Genomic DNA, 14,357 nt, shown 5'->3' on the forward strand with positions numbered 1-14,357 from the left:
GCTGGGAGATGGAGAGGTCAGCGCCGGTAAAGAGAGGACATTATGTACTGTTTTCGCACCAAAGATGGCAGCGCCAATATCACATATATCATGCAAGTGCTTATGAAACTGGGGAACGGGGCCAAACGTTAAGACTCAAAGTATGTCAGGAAGGAATTGTTGATAAACACAAGGGTCAATCGGGTGAGTTTGAGGAAGTATGATGATGAGGAAGCCATTTTAGATTTCAAGACTCTGATGATACATTATATCATTCATGTTAAGATTTACTTAAAAAAATAACTGTCTAAACAATGTGACCGTTGATTAACGGATGACATATTGTTTTTATTTCACACTCAATCGTAGGCGTGGCACCGGCAAAGTAAAAGAAAAACAGCAAAAATCGCAACACAAAACGCACCATCACAACACGACACGACACACAGCACAACAACACACAGTAGCACGTAGTAGCGTTAAGCAGTCCAGGCACAGGGAGAAGCAGCACCCAGATATTGCATCAGCCACCGTCTCATCATCCACACAGCTAATTAGCATTATGAATTCTGCCTTTACTCTCTCTAGGACATCAACACTGGAGATAGGTAGCACCGGATAGGCTATGCTAACTTGAGAGAGCCTGTTTATAATATATAGTGTTAGGGCGTTACTGATAAAGCACCATAATATCAAAGCTCTATTGAATAGGATGATGTAAGCCCGGTCGTTCTTATACATGTGAACATAGCTGGGGTGATGCAATACCCAGTGCTTTTTAACCCCTCAACTACACAGTAGCACTCTGGCGACTCCAAATATACTCACGTATTCGGCTGTATCGTCCGTTTCCCACTACCCCCCCCCCATACAGAGGAGAGTGCAGGAAAGAGAGCAATTTTTAAAAGAGAGAGAAAGAGGGAAGAAAGAGGAATGTGAGAGGAAGTCAAGAGAAGGGGAATGTGAGAGGGGAGCGTGCTGTGAGGAGGTAGAGAAGAGGGTGAGAGCAACAGACATGTCAGAACAGGTCAGACCAGAGAGAGGGAGAGAGAGAAGCTAGTCTGTTTTAGGGAGAGCAGCTGAGACTAGGGAAGAGGTGTGAACTGAAGTCTATGGGGGCTGTTTACAGTGGTTTTTTTCATGAGGTTACTATATCTACTATAATAACAGTGCATTACCGCCAAGTTGGATGACTCAAATTAAACGTATAAAAGACATTTACATTACATTTTAGCCGTTTAGCAGACGCTCTTATCCAGAGCGACTTACAGTAGTGAATGCATACATTTCATACATTTTTTTCTCCGTACTGGTCCCCCGTGGGAATCGAACCCACAACCCTGGTGTTGCAAACACCATGCTCTACCAACTGAGCCACAGGAGGCCTTAGATTACTAAAACATCCAAACTTTGGCTGAACCATTAACAATTTGTTAACAGCCTGTCATAATAAGGTTATTTTTATTAAACATTTATTTCTATTTTAAGTCTATTTTACAAGAAAGACCTGTGAAAGAAGAGACCACACGTTATGAATGTTGCTTGAAAACATTGTGAAATAGATATGTTAATAGACTTCTGGGGATAAATGTTCAGTTTGTTTGTGTACTTTTGCTTTGTTTGTCCTAGTGGTGCAAAGCTGTAATTTACTGTATGATGACACAGCACACCGAAAATAGTTTGTGTATTTCCTACACTGTTTTGTTGACAGAGGCTTTGTAAAAAAACAACCATTGTGCCGGCTTCCATTATAATTCTAGCTTTCAGGGAGGACAATTTTTCTCTAAAATGCTTTCATGCCAATTTTGGTTTTCCAGCCTCAGAATACTATAATCAGCCATTTTGTGCCGAGTTGCTGTGCTCGATACGAGCCGTGCAATCACACTTTTCAAGAAGTGGACCACTGAGGTTCTCTTAAAGTGGGGTCTATACAGCCCTAATAAAAGGAGGGGAAGTGAAAGAAGGAAGGTGTGATTATTTGTTGAGGGCAGAGGAGAGGAATATTGCAGAAACATGAAATTATAAACTAAAAAAGGAGAGAGCACACGTATTGTACATATCGTAGCACACAATGTAAAAGTAATGTGTAGCATTTACACTTCCACAAAACAAGACCACAGAACGAAGGTCTTCAGGTTCCTCTTCAGTTTGTTGTACCCGTGACCATTTTTCTTTCCTATTACACTACCAAACAGAATTTAACTAATCTTTACATAGGCTCTCATGTCACCCCATAAGAGTGTGTCATTCCAATAGGACAGCTTGATACAATGAATTGGTTAGATTGGCTGGATCATACCTGGGCGTCGGCTAGCATGACGTCCTTGATCAGAGGCAGACCGCGCGACTCTCCGTTCTCCACGCGCACATAGTGCACCTGGTAACCACGGATCTGGCCGTGCTGTCGCCCCGGCAACAGGGAGCGCCACATGACCTTGAGCGCCGTGGAGTTGAGCACCTCCACCTCGACCCGCCGAGGAGGAGCCCCTGGAACTGTGGGTAGAAAAGAAGATAGGGCCAATGTTAAAACACTGCGACAGCATAGTCCACTCATATGGTATGAACAGGTTATCGATCTGGCATAAGCACACTTACACAAAAAACTACAAGAGCTATTCCCCTGACAGCCAGATAGACTAGAAACTTCAACTCTGCAGTCTGCACACATAACCCCCCACCAGACTGTAGGGGCAAACCTTTCAAGCACACAAAACTGTACTACACAGCTCTCTCCCTCACAACCTGACCTCCCAATAAGTGTCTACTCTGTGTCGCCGGTCTCCGGTTAAACCCCTGTCTCTCAGACATAATGGAAAGCCTTTATGTGAGGCCTTGGCATCCTGCCTTTTACTGTGCACCGCACTGGCCTCCAGAGACAAATTGGCTCCTACGCACGGTTAATAAAAGTGTGGCCCATTTGCACCAGTGTATTGTGAGGGATGGCGAGCCATCACATGGCTGAGTTACTGTCAGCCTCCCATCAGTGGAATTGGCTGTGCTGTGACATGGCCAGCCATACGAGGTCCTGAGGTGTGGCATGCTCATAACTGTTAGAGGCTAAACACTAGGCTGTTAGACACCATAGAGGAAGAATGAGATGAGATGGGGCGGCTATATCATAAATTTAATGTAGGAGGGGAGGGAAAATGGTTTAACAACGACTTTCAGATTTCCAAAGGATATTGTGATGTCGCTGGGGGTGGTCTGGTTTTTATTAAGACGCTTATGTCTGGGGGTCTTTGATTTGAACCACGGAGGTACGCTATTGACAGTGTGAATTTATTCTATATTTAGCGGTATGGGTGTCATAAGTGAAGCTTAGGTGAGGTAATTTTATGGGTTGCTACTGCTACATCCCTGTAATCATACGGTAGTAGAGGTATTGCCCATTGTCTGAGAAGCAGATCGTTGTGTAGCTATGTCGACAGCCCAGGTATTGTATTTGCCTCACAACAAGTGTTCAGATTGCGGGTGAAATAAGCTCAATTACCATCCTCGTCGGTGCGGCAGAGCAAGGGTTCGCTCTCTGGGCCCGGCCCGATTTCGGTGAAGGCGGCCAAGGTGACACGGTACTGGGTCCACTTCTCCAGCTTCTGCAGCAGCACCTGCCCGACCCTGGGCGGCACGGCCGGCTCCTCCATGGGTTCTCCGGCACCGCCGCCTCCACCCTCTACGGAGGCTCCCACCACCTGGTAGCGCACTAGGTACCCCGCCAGGGCGCCATTCTGGCTCTCCACAGGCGGGGGGCGCCAACTTACCAGTAGGGTGGTGGAGCTGGAGCTGCTGCACTTAATGTCTTGAGGGGGGGCTGAGGGCTCTGGTCAGGTGGGAGGATAGGGAGGAAGGGGGGAGGAGGAGGCGGAGGAGGAGGAGGAGGGGAGGAAGGGGGAAAGGGGTGAAAAACAAAAAACAAAAAGATGGGAGAGATAAAGAAAATGATAAAAGGAAAAACCCAACTCAAAAGGAGACTTGAACTGACAAGAATGTTAACACAAAACAGAAACACTGACTCGTCAGGCAAATGTAAACGTAAAAGGTGTAAGGAGGACTGGACGACACAGCGCGCGTAATAATGAAGCAAAATGGACGCCTCTCGTGAGACACAGGGCCAGTTCTTTTGATAGCTGGGACTATGTCACGGACTCACAGAATTATATTTCCAGACATGTGCACAGTGGTCTGTAACACCAAGGGGTCTGTCAGGGTCTGTCAGATATCAGCCCGTGTGTGATACCACGGGAGCTATCTGATGTTAGCCTGTCCAGGCCTGCACTGCGCGCTACACACTCACACTATCGATTAAAGGATAAAAACCAGAGCCCCTCTATTTTTGGCAGCCTTACACCCCTCCTTAAACTGAAAGGTGTTGTGCTTCCAGTATGGGAGTTAGAGGAAGGGGGATAAGTAGCAGAGTGGGTCTTTTTATTAATATTATTATTATTATTATTATTATTATTATTATTATATAAAAGCTATTCAACACAGTGGCTGGATTTTTTGTGTGGAGCGCTCTTCCAAAACATATTAAAAACTACACATCTGTGAACTTCTAAATCAAAATGAAAGCCTATACGTTCTAATCTGCACAGAGCTCTTAGAACTCGTGCTCACCAAGTGAGTGTGCAAGGAGTGATAAAATGTTTCACTTCTCAACCCGCACCAGGCATTAGACGGATAAGAGAACATAGATGAGACCCTTTCTATTTAAGTCAAGATCCCCCCTTTTTTTACCAACACTCCGTGTGACTATAGTATAATATTCTTCACATCATTTGTGACAAGCCCAGTTCATTTTTACTATCTAATTCATCTGTAATAGTGGTGGACTAAGCTAAATGAAAAACGTGAATTCATAGAAAAAGGCATTCCACATTGTACAAATCTGGGACAAAAATGGAAATTAAGTCCACAGGAAAAACAAAATACAGTATGTTTTCATTCCAAACAAGCAAAAGCAAAACACAAATTGATACAAGCAACTGGAAAATGAATTTGATCTGTAACCGAGGTGACTCAAAAGAAAGAAAAGCGTTAGGGTCCAAAATGTCAAATCATAACAAACATGAAAAAACGGGCTATTGGGCAGAAAACGGAAAATAAGAACATTAAAACTTCAAAACACAAGTACAGTCTGCATTATACGTACCTGGCTTCCTTCAAATACTAACTTTTGAAGACCTTCTTACCACCAGCACCTGACTACAGATTGCGCTCACCCTGAGCCAGTGAGCTACAACCCTCTCCTTCTACATACTGTGTCCAAATAGAGACACGTCTTACCAAATTCTACCAAATTCAAACCCAGAAAACTGTGCTTTGTAGTTGGTCAAATTGGCCTGTTGAGATAGGTAGTTTCGGTCTGTTTTGGGTTGCTAAGAGTGAGAGAGTTGGCTCTGTGCTGTAGCCAGGACTGCATTATACTCTTGTATAACTTGGGCCGGAGGGAGGGTCCACAAGACTGAGGGATGGGAGCAGTTGGGGAAAACCTACACCCACTGGATTCTGTGTTTCTGCATTTGACCTTGGGAAAAGGACACAGTTCCTTTTTTTTATCTTAACCGTTTGCTCAGAGAATCCCATTTCATAGCTTCCCCACTTTTACCGATGGGGCGTAGCCTGCCGCTAACTCTTAAACAATAAAAAAGAACACAGGCAGCACCAGCACCGAGACGGATGACTTGTGCTGCTGCATTCATTAAGGTTACTGCTGCGGTACCAACCGCACTGCCACTCTTGCTAACAGTGCGGCCGGAGAAGACAGGAGGCATTTACAATCAGTGGACAGTCTCAGTCAAAAGCTATAAGAACTGACTGTTCTGGAACAGCTACAGTTTAGAACCTTTTCTGTGTCCAACGTGCTTATTTATTTGCGGTTTTAACGGATTTGAGCCTTTCAGCTTCTTCTCTCTCCATTCTTCCCCACAATAGATTGTATTTTGCAAACTCTCAGTGTCAAGAATGATCGCTCAGTGCTCAATCATGTGAAGACAGAAACTGTGGAATCTGTCAGGGTTTGAGCTATGGCGCCACGCAGACCCCTCACACCAGATAAACTTAAGACAGGCAAGGGGCACAGCCATGGGGTAAGCCTCGGCTCCCACAAAGCCCAGTGGTGGAGATTATGGACACTAGAACTATGACAGCAACAAAAGATGGAACTCTGGTAATGCTTCACTTTCAGTAGGTCTTTTGAAGCATCTTTTGAAAGCCTGTATGAATGCTATATGATTTGACATACAGTATCATTAGTCATGTCTGTGGAGATATCGCAACCATATTCTAAGTCTGTTATGATGCGAACGGAAGCTTAGAGGGAGATGTGTTTTGGGTTGTTTTCTAGTGCTGGTAGAGGCTTTATAAATTACTGCAAACATGTACCTCCTTCAATAGCCCTGCTCGCAACACAAGCTGGTCCACAAGTCATTCGTCTGCGGCTAGTCACAAATCAAATTCACATTCAGTCAGGAGTGTAAGTACAAGATGCGTGCGCTGTGTTTTATTTTCACCGTCAATGTCGAATGTCAGAGTGGTATTTGTCATCATTACGGAATTAATCCGTCTCCATGCCAAATGGCCGCGTTCGTACAAACATTCCAATAAATCTAAAAACCTTCAGCAATTACAGTAAGTGGTGGGCTAAACTGCTTGTTTGGCTAAATACAGGGATTTAGAATCAGCCATTTTAATTTGAGCGATAACACTCCACTGGGTGTTGGCAGCTTCAAGGTATAATCTAAATGTGTAACAAAGCCTGACAATCCAGAGGTCTCCCTATAGCTCATCGGCAAAGCGTGAAACTAATTCAGACGCTATGAAATGGGATTCTTATCTGACATCATTGGGCCCTTTACTCTCCCCTCTGCAAAAATCACGTAAGACCCACCCCGGGGTCCTGCCTGCCCCCATTACCGTTCCTCTCGGCTGAGTAATGTTGAGGGAGATAGGGGGAGCTCCCGGTCCCGGTGTGTGGACCCTCCGCGGCCGCGTCTGAACGGTTGTCTCATAGGTATCTCAACCTCGTCTGACTAGGACAGCGTATCCCAGGGGGCCTTGCGTCTGAATGGGGGCCATTGCTGCCCACAGGACCAGTGTAGGAACATTTAACTCAATGGTGCCACATACATTTCTTTGTTACCTAGCCCAAAATAATTTGACTCAGATACACTTTAATTGATCTTCTTGGAGTCAGATATTGCAGATCTGAGATCAAATAAGTGACTTCTTGAAGCTAAGCTAAGGAGTCGGGCGAGAACTCTTTGGCTGTGGGTTTTCACTGGTCCTTAGTGGCAGAGCGGCCCCCATGACAATGGCCCCTGGTCACGCCACACTGACTGAAGACAAACTCCACACTCTGAGGACATTTGTACTGTACCAAAGAGAATAGACAGAAAGGAAACAAGGAGAAGATTGCCTTTTGTCTTTCACTTCACTTGGTTGGAAAAGAGGTCCAGTCTGCCGAGTAATGCAAGGGTAATTTGCAAGCTCAAATCTAGGCTTAAATGTTTTTCGGTACTATTTTGTGTCTCCCGTTCTAATGGTCTTTCCCTAACATGTCATTAGTGTTTAAACACATCTGAGTGTGTGAGTAGCAGGCCCAGTCAAGCCGCTGGTAAACAAGGTTTCCTCTTTTTCTCATTATACTGTAGCCTGCAAATGTGTGTGTGTGTGTGTGTGGCTTATGTATAGCGAGCAATCTCATGCTGCTCCAATGAGGTGTGTGTTTATAATGACAGTGTCTGGCAGTGGCGCACTAAGGTAATTGGATTCTTAGAAGGGGGAGGAGGATGGAGATATGTATGAGGGCCAGCAATCTAGGGCGGGGCGGTCATGTGTCTCAAAGCAGTCTCCTAGAATCCCTTGGTTTGTTTTAAGGATGGAACTATGTGATGATTGGCTTTGCTTTTTGCGATGGACACAGTATACTCTTTACTTTACTTGATGTACCTCTCCGCTCTTTTACTGCCAAAGTAGAATACATTTGTTTTCTAGAAAGCCAGCACTTTAGGGTGTGTGTGTGTGGTGGGGGGGGGGGGGGGGGGAGTGGAAGTGGAACTGGGAGTGTGTGTTTTTGTGCTACACGTCACACTCTAATAGTACACTCAGTTTTGCTGAGGTTTTTGCCACGAGGCAGGGAGTTTCAACTAACTCCACTGTTCACTGCACTGAAGATACTTGCCCTGAGCTAAACATGTCACAAGGACCTTAATCAACTCACTGAGCTGTCTGGAAGAGACATATACTCTCTATTCCCAAAATGTATGAGTAGCCAAACCACAGACATGTTGTATTAATATTTAACCATTTCACATATGGAGTCTACTAACCTATTCGCGTCTCTTCTTTTGGGACGAGTATAATGGAAATAGACTTCTAAGTTACTGAAGGTTGAGTGGCTAAGTGGCAGGTCAAAGGGGTAATGGGAGGGGGGGGTCGTTGTTATGGGCTACGGCAGACTGGACCACCTGTGCCAAACAAACACTTACCTCAAAGGCATCCACAAGATCATGTTTTGTTTTGATGTTTTTGTGTTGTGGTGTGAAACACAGTTTTGATTTGACTGTCTGAGTTCGTAACCTTTCTGACCTCTTTGATGTGAAGCCATTGGCTTTTTCTGACACCTACTTCAGAAGGGATGGCTGGCTGTACACGAGCAGCCATTGACTAAGAGAAGTGACCGATGTCCCTGGACTCTAACAACAGAGCTCAACGGGTTGAAAAAAGGAGACCCTCAGCACAAGCAGGGAGCTGAAATAGACCCCAGGAGATACTTACTCTAATTAAATGGATAAGGTTTGGAAATGTTATCACTAAGTGGTATATGTTGTAGCTGGTGTGGTGGCTGCAGTTGACTTCACATTAGAATCCATTCGCCAGCAAAAATGTGGCAAGCTGCTTCCTGATGTAATGTGAGCTGTATGCTTAAAAAAAAAAAAAAATCTGACTAAAAATGTATTAAATTGACTCGACAAAACAGGAGGAAGGAAACAAAGTAAGCAAGGTGATGTCAAGCCATTCCAAGGAGAGATTTTGTTCCATTTCAGACAAGGGTAACGTGACAGAGACAGCAATGGAAGGACAGACAGAGAGACAGAGAGAGAGAGAAAGAGAGAGAGAGAAAGAGAGAATAGAATGGCTGGAATGGTGTGAATGGAATGGTATCAAACACATGGTTTCCATGTGTTTGATGTGTTCGATACCATTCCATTTATTCTGTTCCAGCCATTACTATGAGCCTGTCCTCCACAATTAAGGTTCAACCAGCCACCTGTGACATACATACATATACAGGCGGAAATACCCACACACATACTTGAAGACAGTGACAGAGATGGAGTTGACTGTGCATATATAGGTAGGGTCATGCCTGGTGTAGCCGTTGATCAAGGATGCAGTTACAGAATCTCAATAGCACCCCCAGGGGATAGGAGGGAGTATTGCATGCAACTGGTGCCCTATAAGTGATTCAGCAGCACTGTCTGCGTAGCTATCCAAACCACAACCAACATAAATGTGAAGTGGTTCTCCCAAAGCCCTATACCCCCAACAAGGGGCACGGCTAACAAGTTGCACTGGTAAAAACAGAAAATGTGTTAAAGGAGGTCTCCTCCCACTACCATGGCTTTCCGATGGCCAACCCCAGTCAAAGTTCTTCATTGTAAACCCCTTAGGAATCAGACAGAGGACAAAACAGCTCCAATCTATTCTCAAATTAAACATCCACGTACATTACTGAAAATATAATGGAATTATGTGGGCTATGATTACATGGATGCTGTATGATTAATACACTCATTTGACTAGGCTAGGGAATCCACATATTTGAGCAATACTCATTGATCTGTACAATTTACCTATATTAACTTACTACCCTGCAGAAATGCCCAAATTGCACAAAGGCTGCCCTGATCCATCCACAATGTAAGCAAATCCAGATACATTGTCTGACTTCTTTGGAGATAAAGCCTTAAACCTCAACACATAACTCATATCTAAATCTTTGAACACAGTATGTAACCCCTAAGGAAGTCTGGAGACTTACAGGAGATTGTACATGTAATATCCTAACAGCTCCACATTCCTCAACCAGCATTGAATATTTGTATTCCATCTTCTGCACCTACTAGGTACCATGATGTCATTTGTTTGGGACTATTTTTAGCAAGCAGCTTTTAAATTATTTAGATGTGTTCCTGGCATCTGGGGAAAACATGTACAGGCCACTCCTGAGTTGACCGGCTGGAATTCATTTGCAAGGTGAGGCTGCTGAGGAACAGTAAAGGCTTGTGATTGGATGGTTTTGCAGCCTGTCTTCAGATTCCTACACCCACCCATCTACACCCTCCCTCTCCCCTGTCTATTGACGGTTCAGCAGAAAGCCATGGCAGTCACTGGGGAGTTAGACATTTTTTATGTCTCAGTCACATGGGTTAAAGTGCACTTGCTGTTGACAAAGGAAAACCAACTGCAAAACCAAAGAAACTGCAAAACGTTGTCTGTCCACATTGACCGGTTTGTTTGACAATGTAGGATAAACTGCATCATAGTTAGCACCATGACATACAGTTTAAACCCAGGTTAGAAAATAATCAAATCAAAAGGTAAAAAGCGGTTAAAAGCAATAAACGACTGTGAATACAGTACTCACAACCTTTTGCATTACCGAACACAGCCCTATCCTCCAGAAGAACAGAATATCGTACAGAGTGTATGTCATGTTCATGAGGCAAATGTAAAGTTATTGTTGTCAGGTTGAAGTCTTTGGGAGAAAACATCATTGGTCATTCACAAAGCATTAAATCACATGTTTTCAAAAGATGACCTGGATAGTATTGAATCAAGAAAGACATTGCAAACTGAATCAGCTTTGAACCCTGAGTATGGCCTCATAAAACACATTCACAGTTCAAAGGTGATGAGAACTTCGACATCAAGGCAATAACAGATACGCTTCCTTTAATTCCATGGTTCTAGCCTGGAGCCAGGAAGAGAGTTCATGTCCTCACAAAATATCTGCATGATTAAAGGTCCCCAGAAGACATAAACACATTGTTAACCTCTGCACCACAGAATCCTACCACCCGCCCACACCCCACACAGAGTACATGGAAAAGAGAGCAAAAGGGCTACATACTGGCTTGCAAGGTTTTCTGGGATATTTCGTTGGTGAAGGCTCCAATGCCTTTGTTGGAAATGGCGGCCAGAGAGAAGTAGTACTCTGTATTTGCTCGCAGGCCCTCAACGACGTATGAGGCAGTGGGGCCAAAGGTTATGGTCACCTGTTGGTGGAGAACAGAGGGAGTGAGGCGTGCCTTTGACGGAAATTAAATATCACTTCAGTTTACTGTACCTTATGTTTGTTCCTTTTTTAACCTTGTTTGACCACCTTTCCTCAGATAGGGTGTTCAAGAGTACTTAAAGGCAAAGGCTTGGTCAACAATCTTCCCATAGCTTTAAACAATGGACAACAATATCTTACCTGGCTGCCAAAACTGCCCTCTTTGTACCGAAGCTCAAAGTTGATGATTCCCTCCTTCTCAAAGGCAGGTTCCCAGGTCAACTCGATGCTTGTGTCGGACACAGCGCCAACCTGGAACTTTGTTGGCTGTCCGGGGACTAAGATAGTCAAAGATACATTTAATTAGTGACAGTGATCATTGCAGTGAACCTTCTTTCCTTTCTACAGTACAGGATCGTAATGGATCACTTGTGGTATGCATTCATCCCTAGTGAGAGCACACAGACATGTTGATAGGAAGGGTTGAACCCAGAACCCTAACCTCCTTGCAGCACTTTGACGTGGATGGGGTCGGAGAAGGGCCCATCGCCCACCGATGTAAAGGCCAGGACACGGATGGTGTAGGTCTCAGACGCCACCAGGCTCTGGATGGTGGTGATGATGCTATCCTGGACATTATGGATCTGCCATAGGCTCATGAGCTGGGACGGGTCCATGGTGTAGTACACCCGGTACCCTTTGATCTGCCCGTTGGGCTCCTCAGGCTCGTCCCAGCGGACCATCATGGTGTTCTGGGAGATGATCCGGGCCTGGATGTTGCGGGGCGGACTGGCCGGGGCTTGTTCCCCGGTACGGGTCTCCACCGGCTCACTGGGGGGGCCCTGGCCGATCGTGTTGAAGGCCGAAACGCGGATCTCATACTCTGTGTTGGGGTAAAGGCCTCCGATGCTGTATCGCGTGGTGGTGATGCCGTCCATGGTCTCAAACTTGCTGTCAGGAGACTTGGCGCGGTACTGGATGATGTAATAGGACACAGGGTCCGGGTTGCCCGAGTCCCAGGTGATGGTGACGCTGGTGGCCGTGGTCTCGGTCACCATGGGGATGCCTGGGGGCTTGGGCAGGGCTGTGGGGGTCAGGTGGGGAGGGAGGGGTGAAGAGGGACTTTTAGATGCAAACATAGAATTATCATAAAGATGACACCTCATAACACCTCATAACACATTTCCATGCTGGTTTTGCCCGACCATAGCAGTAGTAGTAGTAGCCTAGATGAATCCCTGTGCCCCCTCTTACACTTGACTGTGATCTGTGCGACCGCCTCGATGATGCCCAGACTGCTCATGGCCACACATGTGTAGTTTGCCGACTCTCGCACGCTGTTGAGCTCCAGAACGTTCCGGCCCACCGGCATCTCGTCCTCCGGCGTCAGGTCCTCTGAGTTGAGCATCCATTTGACGTAGGGCATGGGCGACCCTACCGCCACGCAGGTGATGTTCACACTGCCACCCGGCATGATCTCGTGACTGGTCGGCGGGATGGAAAAGCGAGGGGGCACGCGCCGGACTGGGAGGGGGAAGGAGGGAGGGAAGAGGTGGAGGGAGGGAGTCAAAAAGAGAGAGAAAAAGAGGTAACAAGACCGGCCGATGAAAATTGACCCTTTCAACGGCATCCGTTACATCAACAGAGATCCACACGGTGCATGACAACTAAATCAACTAAATATAGTACGTTTTTCTAGTACATACTTTCCAAAGTAACAAAAAAATACTAAACTAACAAGAACTGCTTCAACAACAATATAGATTGACATTAAAGCAACGATTCATAGCAACAAGGTTCCATTTACCAAAATTTGACCCATCACGGCACAATTAAAGACACAAAAATCTATTATGAGTTTCTCATCTTTGAAAACTGAACTACTGACAGAATATGCATCTACAACGTGGAGTTAACACCCATGAAGACAGAGTATAATATTTGAGGGAGTACTGTATGATCGATGCCATACAGTAAACAGAAACTTCCTGTCCTCACAGCCACTCACAGCAAACCAGGAAGTTGGCCATTATAGGCCCTCCCACGACAAAGGAAGAATAAAGGAAGATCTCAATTGCATACTCCTCTCGTCCTCTCTCCTTGTCTCCTTCTCAAAACCCATAGGATGAGAAAGCCAGAGCTCTCTCCACGCTGACCTTCTCCTCCAATGGGTTATGAGAAGGAGACAAGGAAAGTGGAGAGAGGATGCGAGGAGTATGCAATTGAGATCTTCCCTAAGACATTTCTCCCATTGTATTTATTCTATGGATAGAGTGATTATAGTTCGAGTTGGGGCCTCATGCACCTGATTGATAAACAGGCTCGTGCTCTTAGTCCTAATGGTACCTGCTAGCTATGGCTAATGATGAGAAACTTTAATCAGATTTTTGTGTTTTAGGGTAGATCCACTGGACAAAGCCTTTTTAAGATCTGACACGGTTCCATTGATAGATGCAACTATCAGTCCCACAGACAGCATGCATAATAGATTGAGGTAAACCAAGGATTAAATGATAAGTAACAAAACCAGATATAAAATTGAGATAAAATGCATTGAGGAATATAACTTAAGGTTCGCTAGCATGCCCAGACAAAGACGATTGGAGAGGAAAAGAGAAATATCAGATATAGGATAAAGCACGCGCAAGGAATAGAGACAGAGAGAGAGACAAAAAGAGAGAAGGGAGGGGTGGGAGGAGGGAGGGGGAAACCCACTTCAATGCTGTGTAAGCTTCTTTTTTTTTTCTTTTTTTTTTTGCCAATGTGACCTAATGTGACAGTTGGCACATTGTCACATCGCAGTCCTGGCAGAAGTAACACAAAATAAATATAGAGAGGAACAGGTAGTGTGTTTATAAGAGGACATAAAGAGATAGCTGTAGAACTTGTAGCTAGAGAGGAACTATCACAGATAGTAAAAGAAGTCAAGAAACAAACCGACAGGAGGTAGAGGAAGAGCTGGAGAAAGGTACAGTACAATGGACGTCTAGGATGGGAGAGAATTGGCTGTAGGTTGAATGGTCAGAGGAAGTTGATCATGGGATTGAGAGAGGGGAGAGGGTTGAGTTGGGTAATAGTTTGGGTTTATGTGAGTATGCATAGT

The 14,357-nt window shown here is 45.1% G+C and overlaps 1 protein-coding gene across 25 annotated transcripts in view; it reads right to left on the reverse strand.

Moving 5' to 3' along the window:
• Window positions 1–14,357, reverse strand: part of LOC115157974 (receptor-type tyrosine-protein phosphatase S) — a 280,182-nt gene that overhangs the window by 71,171 nt on the left and 194,654 nt on the right. For 16 of the 25 annotated variants that reach the window (XM_029706364.1, XM_029706362.1, XM_029706373.1 and 13 more), the window contains 7 exons: window positions 12,509–12,778; window positions 11,757–12,338; window positions 11,456–11,592; window positions 11,111–11,255; window positions 3,470–3,796; window positions 2,279–2,472; window positions 808–834 (listed from right to left, as the gene is read on the reverse strand). In XM_029706364.1, coding sequence (XP_029562224.1) covers window positions 808–834; window positions 2,279–2,472; window positions 3,470–3,796; window positions 11,111–11,255; window positions 11,456–11,592; window positions 11,757–12,338; window positions 12,509–12,778 — 1,682 coding nt within the window. The remainder of the gene's footprint in view (window positions 1–807; window positions 835–2,278; window positions 2,473–3,469; window positions 3,797–11,110; window positions 11,256–11,455; window positions 11,593–11,756; window positions 12,339–12,508; window positions 12,779–14,357) is intronic. The other 9 variants (XM_029706387.1, XM_029706383.1, XM_029706386.1 and 6 more) reach the window with 2 other exon arrangements.

Source organism: Salmo trutta, chromosome 22 (assembly GCF_901001165.1).
Source record: "Salmo trutta chromosome 22, fSalTru1.1, whole genome shotgun sequence".
NCBI lineage: Eukaryota > Metazoa > Chordata > Actinopteri > Salmoniformes > Salmonidae > Salmo > Salmo trutta.